Source organism: Alosa pseudoharengus, unplaced genomic scaffold (genome assembly GCF_046254945.1).
Source record: "Alosa pseudoharengus isolate Yale_2024_CS ecotype anadromous, Long Island Sound unplaced genomic scaffold, YU_APseudo_1.1 YU_APseudo_1.1_scf_20, whole genome shotgun sequence".
NCBI lineage: Eukaryota > Metazoa > Chordata > Actinopteri > Clupeiformes > Clupeidae > Alosa > Alosa pseudoharengus.
This window is the reverse complement of record NW_027468664.1, coordinates 10,094,822-10,115,828: the sequence shown is the minus strand read 5'-3', so window position 1 is coordinate 10,115,828 and position 21,007 is coordinate 10,094,822. Positions and strand designations below refer to the sequence as shown.

Here is a 21,007-nt window from a genome sequence, read left to right as displayed (position 1 = left end):
GTGCTGTGCTGTTTTCATGTGCAAATCAGTTTCTTTGGTTGGGTTGTTTTTGGAGAGTGTCAGAGCCCTCCTGCAACCTCTGGGAATGTTTGGACATATTGGCTTTTGTTTTGACTGCTTGGTGTAATCCATTGGCCTGGAATTTGGAGTTTGTAGTAGTCCATGCATCCAGCATAAGTTGTGTGTGACCTCTCTTCTACGTCCACAAAGGGATGGGTGGTTTTTTTGATAAATCATTATTGACATACTGAATGGTTTCACTCAGGACTGCTCTCCATGTTTGCCAGTGTTTTGTAACTGTAGCTGACCATGACTTGTGTTACTTTTGTTTGTTATCTTGAATTCATGATATGTGTAATTGATCATTTGATTATCAAAATATTCTGGTTGGTGTCTCCAGTGACTAATTATATTTATTTCTAATATACCATGACCATGAAAATACCAAATAGACACAACGTGTGCAGTCGACCATTTGATCATCATTTATGGAACTGTAGACGCTTCTGTGAGTGGTGAGTGTGCTTTTTAGCATGCGCTCTGAGGTTCGTTGTGAAAGAGCACATTTTCTTTCCCAAGATGCCCTCAGGCACTTCAAGGGGCAGTGCAAGTACATTTTTATCCAACTATCTGTCAGATGTAATGAATTTCTCCTTATGGTCCACTATCTATTCGTTCTGTGTGCACACTCAAAAAAAAAACTGTTCATACCAAAGAGTGAAGAAGCCCATACATATGCTGCATTCAGGAAAACTCGGAAGTTGGATATTTCCTAGTTGTAATCTCCCAGTTTCATTCCAGACAAACTTGGAGCTCATAAATTCAGACCTACTGGGAAAAAAGTACAATGGAACACCACTCAAAGTTGGAATTCCCACTTCCCACTAAACTCAGGGCAAGCGATCTACCCCGACTTCAAAGTCAGAACTGGCTGACTCCAGACTGCTCTAATTTCCATTTCCTGAATCACAGTGCCCTGTTCCTTTACCATGGTAACCACCTGCCTATAACATGCTTGCACACCTACTCCCCTGCTTAAATAGCGCACCCCCCCCATGCGCACCCCCCACTGACTGCTAGTGCTACTGTCGTTCCTGTAACCTTGGTTACCGCCACTTGTTTTGGGGTGGGTCGTTCGGGACACAGGTAAGTTCTCTCTCATCGACGCGAATGCCCCACATGCGCGTGTGGGGAGAGAGGAAGATCAAAGACGCGGAGGCCAGCTGTTGAGAAGGAGTTCCCATCTGCCTTATGCAAAAATTGCAGGGGAAGTGCTCTGCCACCCAGCTGTTCCCTGAGCGCTTTCAGCTGCTCCAATGTGCCTCTTAACCCTAAACCCTGGGCTTAATTGGAAGCAGTCGGAGACAGGCACACCACCAGTCGGAGCCCTGAGCAGTTTTCATCTCTCTTGCTCCTCTCTCCAGAGAGAGGAAGAGGCACTCCACTGTCTAGACGAGTAGTGGAGGTGGGCCTCGGGAGGTTTCAGGTCTGTCTCGATATCGGTTGCCAGTTGGTGTCATTTTGTCTTTTGTCCGAAATGTCTGTCCATCATAAGCACTGGAACATTTTTACTAACAGATCCCTTGCTGACGCCTTGCGTGAGAGTTAGTTTCCTAGATATAATTTCTTGACAGCTGAATGACAAGCAAGTTTTCACATATGGCATTTGACATTTTTCCTGCACAGCATTGAATTGACTAAAGCAAATAATTCATATGTAATTGTTTTAACATGCACATTCATAAACTTGCACAAAATGCACAAAATTTCATTGGATGCTATGCTGGATGTAGCTTCTTGTTTTTGATGAATCCTTTAATTATCTAAATTGGTATAGTCTAATTAATATACTATCAGTGAATTTAAGTCACTGTTCCACTACACTTATTCTCTTAATCTTAGTTTTCAGCTACTATGTCTTGGACATGTTTGCAAACTCTGCAGAAATATATTTCACTGTCTGATTTTTAGGTTGTTAACAAAATCATGGAACACCTGCTCTTGCAAGCTCCCAACATTAATCTCTCTCTCTCTCTCTTTCTCTCTCTCTCTCTCTCTTTCTCTCTCTCTCTTGCATATCTTATCTCATTTCAGTGGTTGCACATAAATCCAAGCAAGGAGTGTCAGTCAGAATATTTCACTTTCACTGGCCATGTGTGTTACTTTTTCAGAGCCTTGTTAGTTGCCAGCACTTGTGTGTGTGTGTGTGTGTACGTGTGTGGGTGTGGGTGTGGGTAAGTGTGCCTTTTACACGCCTTAAGTGCCTGTGTTTTCCCCCTTCGCTCATTTTTTACACCTCGTTCCAACTCGTCGTCGGGATTTATGGACATCTTTGTGTTTTTAACAACATCTCCAGACGGCACCAGCCAGAATCGGATCCCCACAGGCCCCATTTCCCCGGTATCACATCACTCTACTAGGTGTAAGAACGCAATACCCCCTCCCCCCCTAACAATTATCATGAAACGTACTCTAGGACCTCGCCAGAGAGCATCAGATGCGTGAACGGATCGGGCCCAGCTATGGTGTAGGTGTACTGGATCCGTACTAAACCAAGACTACTCTGGCTTGTCATACTGTAGGCTATGTCATGCCTTGTGTTTTATACACAGTCACAGGAATGTGCATGGCCAATGCTCGAGGAACATTGGAAACATACTGTAGTTACCTTTCAAGAGTTAGATGCTATCTGCCTAGTTACGACAGTATGTTTCGTGATGGTGCAAATCAAGATGACAAACGGATCTGGCCTTCTGCTCCAAGGTCCCCTATTGCATGCCAGTTAGTAAAGTAGCAAAGGGGCCACAGTGAAGTACTGAAATATACACACACACACACACACACACACTCTCTTACACTCTCAGAGACACACACACACACACACTCTTACACTCTCAGAGACACACACACATCCACACACAGTGAAGTAGAGCTGAAATATAGACATGCTAGAGAGTTCTGTCTGGTCATACACTTAAGAAGCGAGGGGAGGCGGGTGGCAGCCACAGAGACATTGACTCCGACTTTAGCAGTCAGACCTACTGATGTTGCATTTAATCGGTAAGCCACCTGCTCCCTCAAAACTCATAGCAAGATCATAAGGTAAGTAAGATCAAACCAAGACACAGATCATTTAACAGAAAAAACTAATTAAATAATATTGATTGCTGTCACTATTAATAGTAAATAATTACCATTTATATTTAGCAGGTGCTTTTATCTAAAGTGACTTACAGTGTAACAAAAGAAGCAAATGAAGATACCACAGCTCAGTAATGACCTGAAAAAGTAAATTAAGTCAATTAGTTTGTACAAAGGTGTATGTGTGCTTGTGGAAATCAGACCGATGTCCCTAGGCTGCTTTCCGAACAGAGAAATGAAGTTGTGTGTCATTTGGTGTCATTTTAAATTCAGTGGCAAAAACTATGGTAGACCAAATGATGGGCTAAACTCTGACCTTTGTAGTTGTGTCATTGTGGTGCTTTAAAGTACAGTGACTCAGCTAACTGTTTGTATGTTTATGTAGTGTGTGGGGGGTTGTGTGTGTGTGTGTGGTTGTGTACACAACAACGGAAGACATGTGGAGTGCAACGATGAAGAAACCGTCTACTGCACAAAGAGGATGTGGGTTGTAGTTTTTAATGAAGTAAACACGTTTCATCTCTGACAGTGGTCCTTTACTGCTCTGCTAATCTCCTTGGATCTCAGAACTTTGACCGCTAACCAGCTCAAGACAGCCTTAGGTACCCAACTCCTACGTGGTCTTCCACTTGGTAGAGCCTCTTCACCAGAGAGGCATGCCGTGGTGGATTTGCAGGGAAAACTTCCACTCTGGAAACTTACCCTCTTGTTAATAGACACTGTTCTTTATCCCCGACAGCTGTTTCCTTCATTGAAAAAGGGGGCCCAACTTGGACGGATCGTAATGGAAGCCAGACCAACCCAAATTCCCTGACGATAATTACCCCCAAGCCCATTAGGCTTCTGTAAAAGTTTTTTTGATGTGACACAATGAAACGCCAGAGACACAGACTGTGGTGGCTGGGGGCAGAAGACGGCCATTAAACGTTTTGAACATTGTGTCTGGTCGTCGATGGAAACACTGTCTCATTGTGATGTCAGTTCATGTAGAGCCCTCACCTCTACGTGCCCCTGTGGGATGGCTTGCAAATGGTTGATATGATCAACACACTATGTGTGACACTGTTTTTCCTGCCCGACATTCTCCTTTGAATTGATTGTAATACAATGTTTTAGAATACACTGGATTGCGAAACTATGACGTTTACAAGTTCGTATTAGGAGGTACATGACACAGCCTATATAAAATGACATTTACAGTGGAAATATGAGTGGGTAGCACTTGTGGTGTCATATGGTGTCCCTTCTGGGTTGTGTCAAGTTCTGCAAGTGTGTTCTAATACGAGATTGTGTTGTCATCATTTAAAAGGATGCTTTTCCCACTAAAATATCGCCATACAGTTTTACAACCCAAAGATTCTTTATTTGCCTCTATGGAGAGCCCTTGAAGACATTACTTGCCTAAATTAAGAATCCTCAGATGAAGGTACCTTTATAACACTCATTTGCACCCTGTTGGGTTGGAAGCTTTGATCATTTGTGTTGGCAAACAGGTCTCTGTTGAACCTTTTCCTTATAATGGCCCTTTCATCAGCAATCATCAATCTTAACAAATTGTATGAGGTTTTGTAGAAGTGAAACCTTTAGAAAAGGCTCTCTGTGGGCGTAACAGATAATATACACAAATCAGATTGATTATGTATATGACCTTTTCTTTTCCCTCTTAATTCGTCTTCACTGAAGAAAAAAACAGTGAAAAGAAGAAAAAAGAAAAAAAAAACATCCCCACCCCCACTCTCCCTCCCTCTGTTGGATCCACACACATTTCTAAAGTTAAGTTTGCAGACTCACTGTCTGAAGCCGCCACTGTGCAGACATGGCACCAGAGTTCGGGGTCCAACCTATCATTTGGTCTGCCGCTTCCTCTGCCAGCGTTTCCTCCAGTCATCACTGCTGACAGATACACAGCCACTCTCAATCATTATCCAGCTATGCAAGTCCAATGGGTGGAAGGGATGGAATCACATGCAGCATAAAAAAAAGATAGAAAATAAGATGTTTCCGCAACGAGAAATGGTCAGTGCAACACAGCAGACTAACTGACCTCCACCGTAACAAATCTGTAAACATTTACATCCTATTTAGTCTCAGTCTGTTGGAAGATAGATATTTTGTTGACACGTAACTCAAATAACAAATTTCAACAAGATGTTCGCAAATGTTCATTGTTTGCCCAGTGTGACAAATTCATGTCTGGCCGAGAGAGACTGGTATCTACCAAACCTTTCCCATTGCTGGGAATTAAGGCTTGCAGTTCAACTCGAGTCGTAATGATGGGTAGAGAAAATGGCAATGAATTTGCAGTCATTCTTGTCCTCCTCATACCACATAGTATTTTATTCTTAAGTGTGTGTGTGTGTGCGTTTTCTGAATGTCAGTCTTACAGTAAGCTACATTCACACAGGAAGACACGTGGGTGACACCATAGAATGTTAATGAAGTTTAGGCGATTACAGGCCAAATATATACGTTGACACCATGAAACTAATGTCCTCCTTTGAGGCACCTTGCGATGTGTGACAGGCAAATCACTAGATGTCTGAATGAGGTATTAGGGCATCTGCTTGCCAACTGTGTGTGGTCGACAAGGTGCAGGCACAGGATTTCAGGGGGGAAGAAACAGGATAATAAATAAGCAGCCTAGAGTTATTTTTGCCGCTGGAAGATTTCCATCCTAAGGCAGCTCATTTTGAGGTGAATGGAGAGGCGTTGCAGCTGATCCAATAAATTACTTTATACATTTATCTGAAACAGATGAGAAACCACTTACCTACTGTCGGCTACTTTTGGAATCAGCCTTTTTTTTTCTGTGGTGCCTCTTGGTAGTATGTATCAAAGTAACGACGGAGAATCTTGGATGATGTAAGAGGTGTGCAATATCTACTTTTAAGATAGATTTCTAATTTAGTAGATGAATTTGCAGTCAAACACGCAAAAAACTAATAACCTTTGGATAAAAGTAGATCTTTTAAAATAAATATGTATATATTGGTCCTGATGGCCTAATTTCAGTCAGGCCTCAAGCAGGTGGTTTTAAATGAGTAACCCACCCAGTGATTTCGCTCCAAGCAAACCCTCCTATCCTGGACCGCTGTGGCCTCCACAAGTCCGTTTCATGTGGACGGGCCTCCATTCGGTCCCGACGCCAGGGGACCCTTTCCAAAACCCGTGTGGGTCATGGTCCCCTTGGTCCCCTCCGTCTGTCAAACTCATTGGGCCGCCGCGCAGGGCTTTGATGTGGCCCGCTAAAGAGAAGCCCTACACGAGAAATGAGGAGATCATAAAATATGGGGTGGATGGATGGATGTGCCATTTGTCCCTTCTCAGCCACCGTACCTCCTCATGAATAGAGTTAAGTGGAATGTCAGGAACATCAATCAGGATTCCCTGCCTTGCTGTGGGTTGTGTGTGTGTGTGTGTGTGTGTGTGTGCGACCTAAAAACCAATGACCGGTTTCAGAGACATAAAACATGTTTCTCATGGTATAGCTTCAAGAAAATATTGGGCTGTAAGCACTACATAGTGTTCTTGAATTGGCTTTCAAATAATTTTTCCAATTGATAATGTGACATTGAAGCATCAGTGGACTTTATCTGGGGAAAGAATGAGTCATCTGCTATGTATAAAAAAACAGCCTTCATATTTGACGTTTTTGCAGAAATGTCAGGAGTTCAATCAGTGGATGGAAGTGCTATTAACCTAAAGCAGGCTGGTGACTCTTTTGACTGATGCTTTGATGCGAGTCAGTGGTTATTTTCTGTTATCACAAGAGGAAAAGAGATCCACACACCAGATAGCTCCCATTCATAATCTTTTTTTGTTATTGTGTGACGTTTCGAACTTGTTGCTCTTCCTCAGAAGTCTTGTGATACTTTCATACTGGAACTATCCAACTTTGGCCTAGGATGTGCGTGGCTTTACGCTTCTCATTTCCAGTTATCCCCACGTTTAGGACTGGAGCATGGAAGGGGAAAAAACAGGAGCAGGAATTTTTCAAGTAGCTGGAAATATGAAAGTGCCTTACCTATTTGTGTAACGTCTCTACCGTATGCCTCTGCGGTCCACTCTTTTATTCAAAGGCTTGGAATGTCGCATGAAGGTGTTTTGAGGTTACTGGCTCATGACTCACACACTCCTGTCGTCTGAACAATCCTCATGTCTGTCCTGCTTGCTTGCGCACACACACACACACACACACACACACACACACACACACACACATGTATTTTCTATTAAAGGGTTTCCCCAAGTATTTTCACAATGTGTCATATTTGCCATGTCTACCCGTCTGGCAGCTTACTGTAAATGACGGAAAAAATCCATTGTAAACCCGACTCTCAAACCCGAAGCCAGTGCACACATAATTGCCTTTTTTATTATGTAGTATCCATTACATAACCACACAGAGTATTCCTTCATTACTGGTCAGACAAAAATGCCAATGCGTATACAAAGAACACAAGCTTATAGGGTGAGTGTTAAAATGTACACACATCTAATGTCAACTTTAGGGGTTAAGCTTTCCAAAACATCTGGTACAGGCATTGTGGTGTGTGTGTGTGTGTGTGTGTCTGTGTGTGTGTGTGTGTATGGGCAATGACCAGGCCAAAGTACTGATCTTGTTTTAGTAGACATAATGTATGAGTAATTTCATAGTTCACCTCAGGAATGTATGGACACATAATAGTCACTGTCTGCTGTTGCTGTTGCCCACAAAGTCAAATATTGTTCACTACGTAATATCTGCTCTTAATGTGTCTGTGTATGTGTGTCTGTGTGTGTCTATGTGTGTCTGTGTGTGTCTGTGTGTGTGTGTGTGTGTGTGTGTGTGTGTGTGTGTGTGTGTGTGTGTGTGTGTGTGTGTGTGTGTGTGTTCTTAGCGTAAGTGGTCAGTGTGTTTTGACTGAAGCGTGAGTCAGTCGGTCAGTTTTGTGTCCTGGATCCACATGTCTGTATGTCTGTGTTCTGCTTCCTGATGCGGCGACTGTCCAAAGACCTGTGGTATCCGATACTGACGGTGTTCCCAGACCATCCTCTTCCTCTGCTCTTCACTGTGTTTGTTCCCAGTACACAGTCTCGGTCGAGAACCCCCGCCACACACACACACACACATACATACACACACCTACACACACAAACACTGTCGCCCCTGTGCCAAGGATGTGGGCTTTTTTCCATCAGGCAGGAGGGGAACAGCTGGCATGGCTGTGCACGTGAAAAGGGAATGCCTGCTTGGCGGTGATCACCGGCCAGGCCACAGGAGTGGGTACGAAACGGCAGTCCTGGTGCCGCCCTGTTAGACATTAGACAGGTCTGCCGCAGGGAATTCCCGCTTGTGGTCGGCATGCCGGGATCACCACCACCCTTTACTGGTGTTGTCTCATCCCCCTGCTCTCACTCTCTCTCTCTCTTTCTCTTTCTTTCTCTCTCTCACTATCTCTGTCTGTCTCTCTCTTCTGTCTGTCTCTCTCTCTTTTCTGTCTGTCTCTCTCTTTCTGTCTCCATTTATGTTTGTCTCTCTCTTTTTCTGTCTCTGTATCTTTCTCTCTCTCTCTCTCTGCTGTGCACACATCACATGGAGGGCCCATGTGCACCATGAGTCAAGCAAACAGTTCTCCATCCTTTTCTGCTCGTTTGTTTGTTTGTTTTGGTGGTTGTTCACGAGTACCGTACATTTAATCTTGTGATCTGTACTGCGGTTTTGCTTCCATGGTAGCCATTTGGTGTGGTTTCTTCTTCTGTGTGTGTGTGTGTGTGTGTGTGTGTGTGTGTGTGTGTGTGTGTGTGTGTGTGTGTGTGTGTGTGTTTGTGTGTGTGTGTCTGTGTGTGTCTGTGTGTGTATGTGTGTGTGTGTGTGTGCGTGTGTGTGTGTGTGTGTGTGTGTGTGTGTGTGTGTGTGTGTGTGTGTGTATGAGCCATTTGCCATTTGGTTTAACTTCTGCTGTCCATGAACTTATCTTAGCTGATCTGAGTTGATCTGTCAAGTTTTTGAGAGAAGTTTAGTTTACAGGACACACTTGTGTGTCTGTGTGTGCTCACGGCACCCATGACAGTTCCCATTCTTTGATCGGTCATCAGTCTTATCATCATAGGTTGTATGGGTTTAGGACACGTAGCCTGGATACTGACTTTGCAGAGAGTCTGGCCTAGATCCATTAGCAAACGTTTATTTCCTGGTTGGTGGACGCTTGTCTGAAGTTTGAAATCATTGGAGTTTAATCACTAACGTTTGGTAATGACGTATGTTAACCACGGGGGACACAACGATAACGATAGGCTTGCAACTTAAACGTAATCGCTCTCAGGAACGCCCTCTGTTCGCTGGTTGGTTCGGAGACAAGTTGCCGAAGTAAACAAAGTGAACGAGAGCTATTCCAGACGGAGTACTGTAGGAAAAAAGAAATTGAGCGGAAGTACGTAGGCAGGCGGAGGCCAGGCTAGAGGACACGATCCCTCATGACCTCAATCCATACAAACTATAATGCTGATGACCAGCCAGACCATGACCTGACTAAGCCAAGGATGGGTTGCATAATGACAATTAGACATAGGAGGGAGTTACAAAACACAAATCAAAGTCATTCTTCAGTGACACCCTGCATTCCATCTAAACTGATAACCGGTGGAAGAAAGTAGACCATGCCAGAATTGCCAGGGGTGTGGTTGTCAGCTCTCCAAAGACTGACTTCTGCCTCTGAAGTGTGTGAGGGAAGACGGAGAACAGAGATAAGATGCTGGCTCGCTACACTGCTCACTCCTCTTTGATTATCTAGGCTGCCCTTCTCAAAAACCCATCGTCGTGTTACGACCCAAAGGGGAAAGTGTTCAAATTGACCCTTTTCAGTAGGTACCATCTCACTGGTGTAATTGGAATCTTGATTAATTCTAAAAAATACTTTGATCCATTGAATATACTCCGGAATGTTAGAATCTTATTTCTAAAACGGATAGTTCCGGTCCTTGATTGTGATTTGCTGAATCACGTTCGCATAACTTGATACAAAAGTTAAAGTAGCTGCGTCTCGACGTTGCTTGGCAACCATTCAGATAGATGAAATATATTTCTTGGCGGAAGAATGATCTAGAATAACTAGTTATAACTAGAATAACTTGTTATATTTGTAGTTGCTGTGCCTTTACTTTATGAAACTTTGCCAGGTATTTATAGTCCGCTGGCGCGTTGTGCCTAACAACGCTCCTTAGCTGTTGTAGAATCAGTGTAACCTACTGTACAGCCTCTCAGGGCTTATTGCTTAAATTGTTTAAATTCTTTCATTAGAATGTTCAAAACTCCCCTTATGTATGAGTCCCACAAGCACATCTTAAGATACTAAATGAGTTGTTAAGGCTCAGGTTTGTAGCACAGAGCAATTACTGAGTGGAATCACTTTATAGTAAGTGTTCTTAGTTTAGCAGACTGTATGGAAGTAATGGAGTGTCTTCTCAACAAGATTAAGTCCCCCAAACAAATAGATTTTGATTAGGCCTCCTCCTCACACGTACTCACACTCACTCACACTTACACATGGACTGTGCAACCATTCAAATACCTCTCTGCCCGCAGATGTCCTTTTATGTTATGTGACCTGATCTGGCAAAAATGAGTCACAGTGACCCAAAATTCAAAATTGAGATTTTGGTATCAATGGACAGAGGACACCATGAGCTTTAAAACGATCTCCTGGTCAAAGTCAAGGTCAAAGTCATTGAATTTTTACAGCATTTTGAATTATGGCCTCCCACCATCTTTTTCCAATTAAAAAACTGAGAAAATTGTGTTTGAAGTTACAGGTTACAGGTAGGATTTGCCCACTTGAATAATAGTTTTTGTAACTTTACATTCTTGTCCTGACTATGAAAACACTAAAAAACTAAAATCTATATTTTCAATGATTTTTGAAGTAATCATCCTGTATCTCAAAATTAGAATGTGCAACTTGCTCAGTTCACATGTTCTTTGATGCTGTCATGTCTTATGTTTTAGATGGTCTTTTATGCTGTAAATATTCCTCTACATGTACTTTGTATGATGACACAAGCTATTGTGAATGATTGTTGGAGTATGTAAATGCCAGACATATTTCTGTGCGATAAGTGAAAATAAAGTATTATCTAATCTAATTGAAGAAGTTCATGATGTTCTGCATTACAAATCATAATCTTAAAATTAACCCTAACCCAAAGTACATGTTGAAACAATGCTTTTAAGAAGTATGCTGTCCTTATCAACTTAAGAGAAAGTGGGCCGATAACCAAGTATCAACCAACCTTCAAACAGACCTTAAAGGAAAACTCTGGCGATTTTTCACATAGATCTCTGTGTTTCTCGAGGTCACGAGTACTGTCGGTACAAAAAAAATCGATGCTTCCTAACCTAGCTCGAGTTGCTACAGCAAACAGCTAGAGCAACCAAACAGCTTCAGTGCTACACTCTGGGGGCATGATTTTAAAGCTAGGCCAACTTGTTTAGGAATAAATTCTATAGCAGTTAACTTGCATAAACATAGCATTTTGATTTCCCTTTTCCTGCATTGTATTTCTGTTCAGTGGTGATCTTTGGAATGAGACGTCAATCACTTGGCAATCGGTTTTATAGATTTGTCCGTTTCAAACTTTGATCAGTTTCATGTCTATCAGTAAACTCATAGAACATGGACGAAAAGATGGATAAATTGAACACAAAATAGGGATAGAAATCTCTGTCCACATGCGTGTACAAACATTTCCCATTTCCAATGAGTAATAGTTGGTTCCTTTGAGTTCCCTCTCCGGGGTCTTCATTAATTGCGACAAGATGCCACTGGGCTGGTTGCTGTACTGCATGGTTTCAAGAGAGAGACGGTCTTTGGTTGTTTCCGAGGCCTAAAATAGAAATGAAAAATGAGGTTTCCGACTGTGTTTTACTTATCCTCTCGAAAACCTCTCTGGCTTAGCACTCAGACTGACGACAAAGTCAGATCATTGATCAGAGATGGGTGTAGAGGGTGGCAAGTTTGTTTTAAGGAACATTTGATGTCATCTGTTGATGTTCAGCGTCGTTTGCAAATGCGTGTGAGGTTGGGAAACCATGGAGTTGAGTGGGCCAAAGCCTATCCTTGTGGTCAATAGGCCGTGGTTAGGCCCCGTTTCATCATTTTCCCAGAATTCCCCCATGGTCTCCCAAGAGTGCCCTCAAGGTTCCGACGTCAGTCAGCTTCAAAACGCCCCTCGGTTGTTTCCTCAGACCAAATAAAGTTGTGTTGAGTTCTATTGACACGTGATTCAAATGGTTCTCAAATAGACAAATGTTTTCTTTTCCTAATTCAGTTGTTGGGTGGGTTTTTGTAACAGCCTATCGTACGCCCATGTTACTCACTGTACTGTACTGTACTGTACTGTACAGTTAAGAGGTCTGTAAATCTCCCACTCATTCTCTAACCAAAGTGCGTTCATAGGGTCGTAACCACAGCTACAAACACGGGAGGAAGGCTTCCCAGCATACTGTGGCCAGTCCCGTGTGTGTGTGTGTGTGTGTGTGTATTTGTGTGTGTGTGTGTGTGTGTGTGTGTGTGTGTATGCGTGTGTATGTGTGTGCTGCCTATGAGTGGTTAACACAGTCTTCTCTCTGTGTTTTTCCCGACTCTCTAGCAACCCACGCCGACGCTCCCCGTGGTTGTGAAGATGGGCCATGCACACGCAGGCGTGGGAAAGGTAAGACCCCAACAGCACCCACCCTCAACCGCAACCGCAACCTCAACCTGCACCCCATCCACCATCATCTCTGTCACCCCACCCAACACACACACTCTACACCCCCAGACCTCCGTCATCATATTAGCATTAGCACTATGGGAAAATCAGCTTATTATACAATATGTAAACACCCGGCTTGTAAAAAACAGAGAGAGAAAGAGAGACAGAGAATCCATTCCAAAGGGCTAGATTTCAGGGCATCCGGCCCTGGCGAGATAAAGGATCGCCTGAAGCATGCAATCCATTTCTTTCTGTCTTATCAGGACTAAATGGTGTGAAGTTATGCTCTAATTGTTGAATCAGGCATTCTCTCTCTCTCTTTCTCTCTCTCTGTCCATGTTTCTCTCTCTGCCTCTCTATCTCTTTCTCTCTCTCCTTCTCTCTCTCTCCATCTCTGGGTGGCTACACCCTTCTTGATGGTTCTCGACACTTTTCTCTCTGGGAAAAAGGGGGCCAGGGTGCTGGGGGCTCAGGCAGGGAGCTTTCGGGGGACTTCCCAGGGTGGGAGTGGGCGCCGGTACAGAACAAGAGTGTTTATCAGGCCCGCCATCTAGGGAGCGAAGTTGAGAAACCCAATCCTGCCAGAGCAACTCCCAATGTCATGATGCAGGGTTTTGCTATGACTAAAACGTAGTCTACAGAAACGTAGGCTACATGTGAGCTTCATGAGTGAAACTAACTAGTCTCCATCACCTTATTTGATTAACATCAAACGTTTTTAATTGTTGTTAGAATACAATTAAGAAACAGAATTAGCGTTTTTGTTAGATTACAATTACGTGAGTCTAAAAGTTAGCTGTCGCCGTTATTACCATCCTTGACCACAAGACACCGTAAGGGGGATCAACAAATGAACTTGTTGACGTTTTGATAAAGCTACTAAACTGGTAGGCAACGTTTTTATAATCTTTGCTAACTGAGCCAGAGACTTTCTAATGAGGAGACACAGCACTCAAAAAATCATCCACAGAAATGAATGGGGTTAGTTTGTCAACGCCAATATGGCAGTTGTCTACACATATCCCACTCCTTCCGCGGCAAAAAAGTCGACATGTGAATACATTGTGCCAATCATGTGGTGTGTTATGAATACAATGTGCCAGTCATGTGTTGTGATCTCGCCGCTGGAGCAAGGTTGGTGTCGTGAAGCCTTGCGCACACGCATTTCTGCTGAAATAGATGCCTGATAAGTGCCCAAAAAACGTTACAATATGGCCGCCGAGTGGAGGGACTTGCCTCAAAGGACTGAGCCTATCTAAAACATTCACTTACTCATAAAATCGAGTAGTAGAGTATTATTGTTATGTTGGCCAAATGGTAAGATGATAAATTAAGCTACATTGAGTTACATTGGCACCAACATAAGGCAGGCTTCTCGCTGTCATTTCGAGTAAACTCCATTATCTTTTTATATCCGAGCATTAATCACAAATTCTCATAGATTGTATTAAGGTGTTTTTGCAACATCAGCATAGAGGATTGTGACTTACTGCAATTTCAGCAATGTCTGACTAACCTTCGAGCATCAACTCCACTAAATCACCGGAGCTGCTCTTGCCTCCCCTCGGTGTCATGCGAAACATTTGGAATGATCACGTTTCCTTTGGAGTCTGGTAAATCCCGCTAGGGTCCCTTTTTCTAATGTAGACACGACGGCTGAGAAGGCCAAGTGAGAGGGCGTAGTCTGTAATTTTCCCACTTCCTAAATTTACCCCCAATGGAAACGAGGCTATAAAGGACTTCATCTCATACACTGTGCTGAACTGCACCTTCCTGTCTCCTGTTTGATTTTGTATGTTCTGTCAAGGATCACCAGCACAGATTAGTACACTTGAGATTAACACACCTGCACAGCTGAAGATTCCTCTCCCCTGGTCCTATGGCACAAAGGCAGCAAGGAAGAATACAGCTATTTAGGACAATGATAGCTACAGTACACAGACACACACATAATAAGTACACAGATGCACACACACACACACACACACACACACACACACACACACACACACACACACACACACACATACACACACATATGCTTGTGTGTCGAGGACCCCTGGGCCCAAAAGTACACTCATGGATGCGGAGGCAGATGGAGTACCTCCATCATGACCGGGCTCCCCCTTGTCTCAGCAAGAACTGGAAGCGCTTCAACATTCCAGCGGGCCCCCGCCTCGAGCGCTCCTTAAGAGAGTTCCCTTGACCCCTTTGACCTCTGGTGACCCCAATGGAACAAGGGCAGAGAGGGAACTGCACATGGAGGGAAAGAAGTCCGAGAGAGAGAGAGAGAGAGGAGTAGAGAGAGAGAGGGAGAGAGAAAGAGAGGGGGAGGGAGGGAGAGAGGAGGGGACTGTCTTGGAAGCAGGCCATCCCTCCTCTGATGTTCTCAGCGCTCCACTTGCCCCCTGAACAAACTGTGCCTTTACACCACAGCCGAGGGAATTCCCTCCTCTCCTCATTCCTCTATAAACAGGACAGGGAGCGGCTATTTACATTCATTAATTACTTTTAAGTTCACAGTTACCCACAGGACAGGAAAGGTACACTTTTAATTAGTGTCCATCCCCCCATGGGATGCAAACCCATGACCTATTGTCCAGCGCTTTGTAGTTCAGCACGGAGGTGGAGCCGCACATTAATGCTTTCCACTGACCCCAGTGCTTTGTTAAGCCTCTATAGAAATCTATATAAACACTATTTATTTCATGCATGAACACTGAGCCAAGTGCTATACTTCTGTTTGACCCTAAAAGGGCTTCAGTGAGTCACATTAGTTAAAAGGTGTGTTACTATAAACTGTCAGAAATTTATATTCTTTTAAGACAACAGAAATTGACAGTAGGGTAGTTGAAGCTATACTGTAGATGTTACATTATATAAAATTAGTTTCTGCACTGTGATTTTTTGAATAGTCAAAAACTGTCATGTTATCATAATCATTAACAGTTTTCATTTGTCGGTGCCAATTGCCAGAAAGTGCTGCTATACAGATTAGATTGTAGCGCAGGCTTTGTCCATTCCCTCAAAGGTCCAAGCACTGTTTACAGCTTTAAAGGTATCTCATCTTTAGTGCTGTCTCTCTCTCTCTCTCTGAATCTGTATTGCAGAAGACACACATTAATGTCAGAATGGGTTGAATATTTACTGGGCCCTGACATTGAAAAATCCTCTCCTTTTTTCCCCAGAAGCCCCGGCGGTGTGCACCTGCATGTGGAGTGGCACAGGGTTATTTGTCTTTTACTGTACTTGCCTTCCTCTCCTCCTCCTCCTCCTCTCCTCTTCCTCCTCTCCTCCCTTCCTCCTCCTCTTCCTCCTCTCCTCCCTTCCTCCTCCTCTCCTGATGGTATTAACAGGAGACTCCAGGAGCCAGACTGTCTGTATAAACTTATTTCCACCTTTCACTGAGAATCACCTGGGACATGGTTAATTCCATACCCATCTCCCCCTTCTCTCTATCACACACACACACATGTGCACTCATACGCATACACACACACACAGATGTGTACAGACATAGAAACACCCTCTCTCTTTCTCACCAGCCAACACACACACACACACACACACACACACACACTCTTTTCTTTATTTTGATTCTCTCCGTGCCCCTCTTTCCCTGATTCATTTTTATTCTTCTTGCTGCTCACCCTCCCTGACTCTGTACTCACTCACATGCCCACCCCTCTTCTCGTCTTACTATTTTTTTCTCTCTCCTTCTCAATCCCCCTTTTCTCTCTGTTTCTCATCACCCATTCTCTCCTATTCTCTCACTCCACCCCAACCTTATCCCCTATCTGTCTCACCTTCGCACATCTCTCTCTCACGCTCCTCTCTCTCTCATGACCCCCCCCCTCCTCTGTCTCTCCCTCGTTCATGCTCCACTCTCTCTCTCTCTCTCTCTCTCTCTCTCTCTCTCTCTCTCTCTCTCTCTCTCTCTCTTTCTCTCTCTCTAATGCCTCACACTGCCATCTCGCCCAGCATTAGTGGTCCAGAGGGCATCCCATCTCACATCAGTCAACCCCGTTGGCGCCAGATCAAGGCACCTCCCTTCTGTCTCCCACAGAACTGCAGAACCCAGACAACAGATCTCATCTCTGAGCCCAAATCTATCTGTCCCGGTACCATCAGATCTGCCCCACATCTACACCAATTCTGACCCCCCCCCCCTCCCCCCCCACCCCCAGGTGCACTTCGGAGACATTGCCCACCCCTCATCTCTTATGGGCATGAATCACACCACCAGCCAACAGTAATGAGCCAGAGCAAGGCAGTGGGTGCACTGGATATTATCAGCATAATAGGCTTAAGGAAAAAGACATTAACATTAGCCGCAGGACGCGCATTAAAGGCTGGTGATTAATGTGACTGGGAGCCTCTTCGCTGCACTGTCTTATTCATGTGACCCAAGTGAGATTAATAGTGCATTCAGCTCCCACTATAGCCGTCATTACTCATCATGATGTGGAGTCTTTCCAAAGGGGAATGCACAGGCTGTTATTTTAAACAATATTTGGCTTGTCATGTCCGATATGAGCGAATCACATTACTCATTAGCACGTTAGTGCTGTATAATCTGGAATAATGTTTGCACAAAGCGTGTAAGACATCTGTAGTGGTTTCATTGAAATCTTGTGGTAGCCAGCTGGTTGTTCTACGTTCTCAGCCAATGCAGGTTCTCGGTGGGAAATTTTCGCAGAACATTTTTTTCCCTCCAATTAAATTGACTCCACTAAATATCAGGTCTGCAATTCTGATACAATAACATTTCTTTTCAAATTCAAGTAATTGATCCTCTTTGTCCTCAAGATGTGTGTTATGTGTGTGTGTTTGAAAACACTGATGTTTATATGCAGTCCTGGCTCTGTAAATGGGACAGAGAGAGTCATCTGAATAGTTGTGTTAGAATTTGAATTTGAATTCCCCCAGAATCGCAGACTGCACCTTTAACCATGTTTATGTCTCTGACCCCTCTGCATGGTTGATGAGCACAAAAATAAAAATCCTTTATGCAGACTTACACACTTACTCATTACCCATGTTTATGTCTTTAACCACCAAAATTGAACCCCCAAATAAAAAATCTCTCTCCGGAATTGCAGACTTCATCTTTAACCACGTTTATGTCTTTGACCCCCATGCATGGCTGTTGAACTCAACCCCCTCTCTTCAGAATCGCAGAGTACACCTTTAACCATGTGTACATATTTGACCCTTCTTCTCTTCTGTGCAGATTAAGGTGGAGAACCAGGACGACTTCCAGGACATCACCAGTGTTGTCGCTCTGGCCAAAACCTACGCCACCTCTGAGCCTTTCATAGACTCCAAGTACGACATCAGGATCCAGAAGATCGGGAACAACTACAAGGCCTACATGTAAGATGGCTCAAATCTCGCTCTCGCTCTGAGAGCGCCTATGCCTGTGGATCTCTGTTTATCTCTGTGGTTTCCTCTGGTTCTAAGCATGTTTTGCATTTTGGCCATGCAGCTGTGTATGTTGGTAGCAATGTTCACGCAATGAAGCCTTCAGGGCAGGATGTTGCCGAATGCACTATTTTTAAAGCGTGCAAGCTGGACTCCGAGGAGACCAGACGTCTCTTCGACTGGAGACGAGGGGAAGGGACAGAGAGTTCTGCTCTGTTCTGCCCCAGCTCCGCTCCGCTAGCGACATTCCCAGGCTCTCAGTGCCAACATGTGGGGAAGGATGCTGCCCGCGTCCCGCCCAATCAGCGGTGCCAACAGGTCACCACAGAGCGGGCATCTCATCTCGTCTTTCTGTATCGCCCAGCTTCGTATAAACTGTGGCACTTGGCGCCAGCTTGTGGCATCTAGACTCAAGTCAGACAACCTTGTGGCTCTAGACTCAAGTCAGACCTGCATGTCACTAGATTTATGTCAAGCCAACTTGTGCCACTAGACTCAAGTCAGTCCATCTCAAGGAACTAGAATCTACAGCCAGGAATCAGTGCCACAGCTGCCAGTGCAGAGTGGCCAACTGTAGCTTGATCTCAGCACCAGACAAGTTAAAGAGGAGCACTGTATGCTTGAGTGCCCCTAGGATGGTTTTCTCAGTGATGGCTGTACATCAGCTTCTCGAGCTGACTGTCAGTGAAAGGGACAGTCAGGCTAATGCAATTCCTCCAGTTAAAAGCATGTCTGGTCTCTTTTAGACTGGGAAAGTAGACTTTACAGGAGTGTTTGGCCTTGTGGGGTTTTCAAAACATAACATGGTATCACCAGCAAACACTTCAGTCATTGGCCTTGTTTGCAGAGTTCTCTCAACTATTGATGGGCCCTGTTAGAAGTTGCAGCTGTGTTGGCATTGTGCTTGGCATTTACATATTTAGCTCATCATTTTGTAGAGACAGCTGAACACAGCAGGCCTTATTCATATACCATAATAAGCACTGTTCATAAACACCCTTCACAGCAGTTGGTTGAAATCCTCTGAAGACAGTGCTTTCAGATGCAGTGACTTTTAGAACCCACTTAAAACCCTCAAAGATTTGAATTTTGTTCTTTATTTGCTTCTCAAAGATCTCACATCAAAGCTTGTGTGAGTTGTTTTTTTACACTAAAGACCTGTTTTTTCCTGTCTCCGTTCAAACAAACAGCCGAGTCATACTCCACCCCCTCAGCATCCACAACCCCCCCCCCCTTTCCCCTCCTGACAACCTCCCACACCCCATTCCTTTCTTATCATCTCCCTCCCTCACACTGAATGAAAAACAAAGAGCTGCGGCCAACACCACCACCCTTCTAGTGTTTTCACTCATTTAACCACAGTCATGGCTGAAGCAACAGCAGCAGCAGCAGCAGCAGTGAGGCCCCACTGTGGCGGTGGCGGCGGTTGGGATGACTCAGAAGCAGAGTTACCCAATGCCCGCCCGCCCGCCTGCCTTATCTCCAGTCCGCTGTCCACAGCCGTCTGCTTGCGTAGTCGTTATGTGTCCCTTCTCACGATTAGGCCTCGGGGGTGATGATGGGCGTTAGGGTTTTTAGTTGTTTTTTTTTTTTTGGAGGTTTTTGGTCTGGAGAGGAAAATGAGAACAGAAGAATGAGTTGCCACTTTAATTGCACCTCTCAGAGGGCCTGTTCACTAAGTTGTGTTTCCACATCAGTAGACCAGAGCCCCCGGCCTCTGTCCACAAACCCAAAAGCTTGCAGCCAATGACTAATGCTCCCTCTATTACCGGTGTGGTTACCTCTGTGATTCTTTACCGGTACTGAGAAAGAATGGACCTCTGATTCACCTCCCTCCTTTTTCCCTCTCCTCTGATGTTCTGTTTTGTTTTGTTCGGTTATGTTTTGTCAGGAGGACATCCATTTCAGGTAACTGGAAGGCCAACACCGGTTCTGCCATGCTGGAACAGATTGCAATGACGGACAGGTGGGCAGTTATGTGAAACGTGTTGTGAGTGAGTGAGTGAGTGAGTGAGTGAGTGGGTGAGTGAGTGAGTGAGTAAGTGGGTGAGTGAGTGAGTTAGAGAGTGAGTGAGTGAGTGAGTGAGTGAGTGAGTGAGTGAGTGAGTGAGTGGGTGAGTGAGTGAGTGAGTGAGTGGTTGAGTGAGTGAGTGGGTGAGTGAGTGAGTGAGTGACACTTAATCTTTAATGGAAATAAGGATAGCAACATTTAAATATAACTTTATTGGTGTCTTCTATTTGACAGTGACATAGTCGTACTGTGTAAAAAAACATGAACAGTTTATGTTGTAACTTGCTTGTACATCAAGTGCAACCTGGTCTCATGGGAACCCCTGGGAACATTTTCGCAGACCCAGCCAAACGTACCACCAGGTATGTTTCTGAGTGCAAACTAGCCAGCGGGGGTGCTAAAGAGAGACGTTTAGACATTGTTTACTACAGTTAGGTCTGGTCTTACACAAGCGCAGCAGTATTCTTTGGTTACCAAACCAAAGTTTTGAATTAATAGAGCCTATATCTCGCTACGTTTTATAAAATATTAGGGCACAAACCCTGAACTGCCGTCTATGCGTTATCTGCCACATCTTGGTTGGGGTTTTTTAGCGAGCAACACGGGGATTTTAGCTCAATTGTCAACACGCTCGACTTCCGCTCTGAGATGCAGCTGTTCGCGGGTTCGAATCCGGCTGTGTGCAAGGCCGAGCTGTGC

At 44.3% G+C, this 21,007-nt stretch overlaps 1 protein-coding gene across 1 annotated transcript in view; it reads left to right on the top strand.

Annotated features, from left to right (window-relative positions):
• syn3 (synapsin III) overlaps positions 1–21,007 on the top strand; it is a 113,599-nt gene that overhangs the window by 77,904 nt on the left and 14,688 nt on the right. Inside the window, exons 6-8 of the mRNA XM_076296512.1 lie at positions 12,769–12,831; positions 18,107–18,249; positions 20,189–20,263. Of these exons, the coding sequence (XP_076152627.1) occupies positions 12,769–12,831; positions 18,107–18,249; positions 20,189–20,263 (281 nt within the window). The remainder of the gene's footprint in view (positions 1–12,768; positions 12,832–18,106; positions 18,250–20,188; positions 20,264–21,007) is intronic.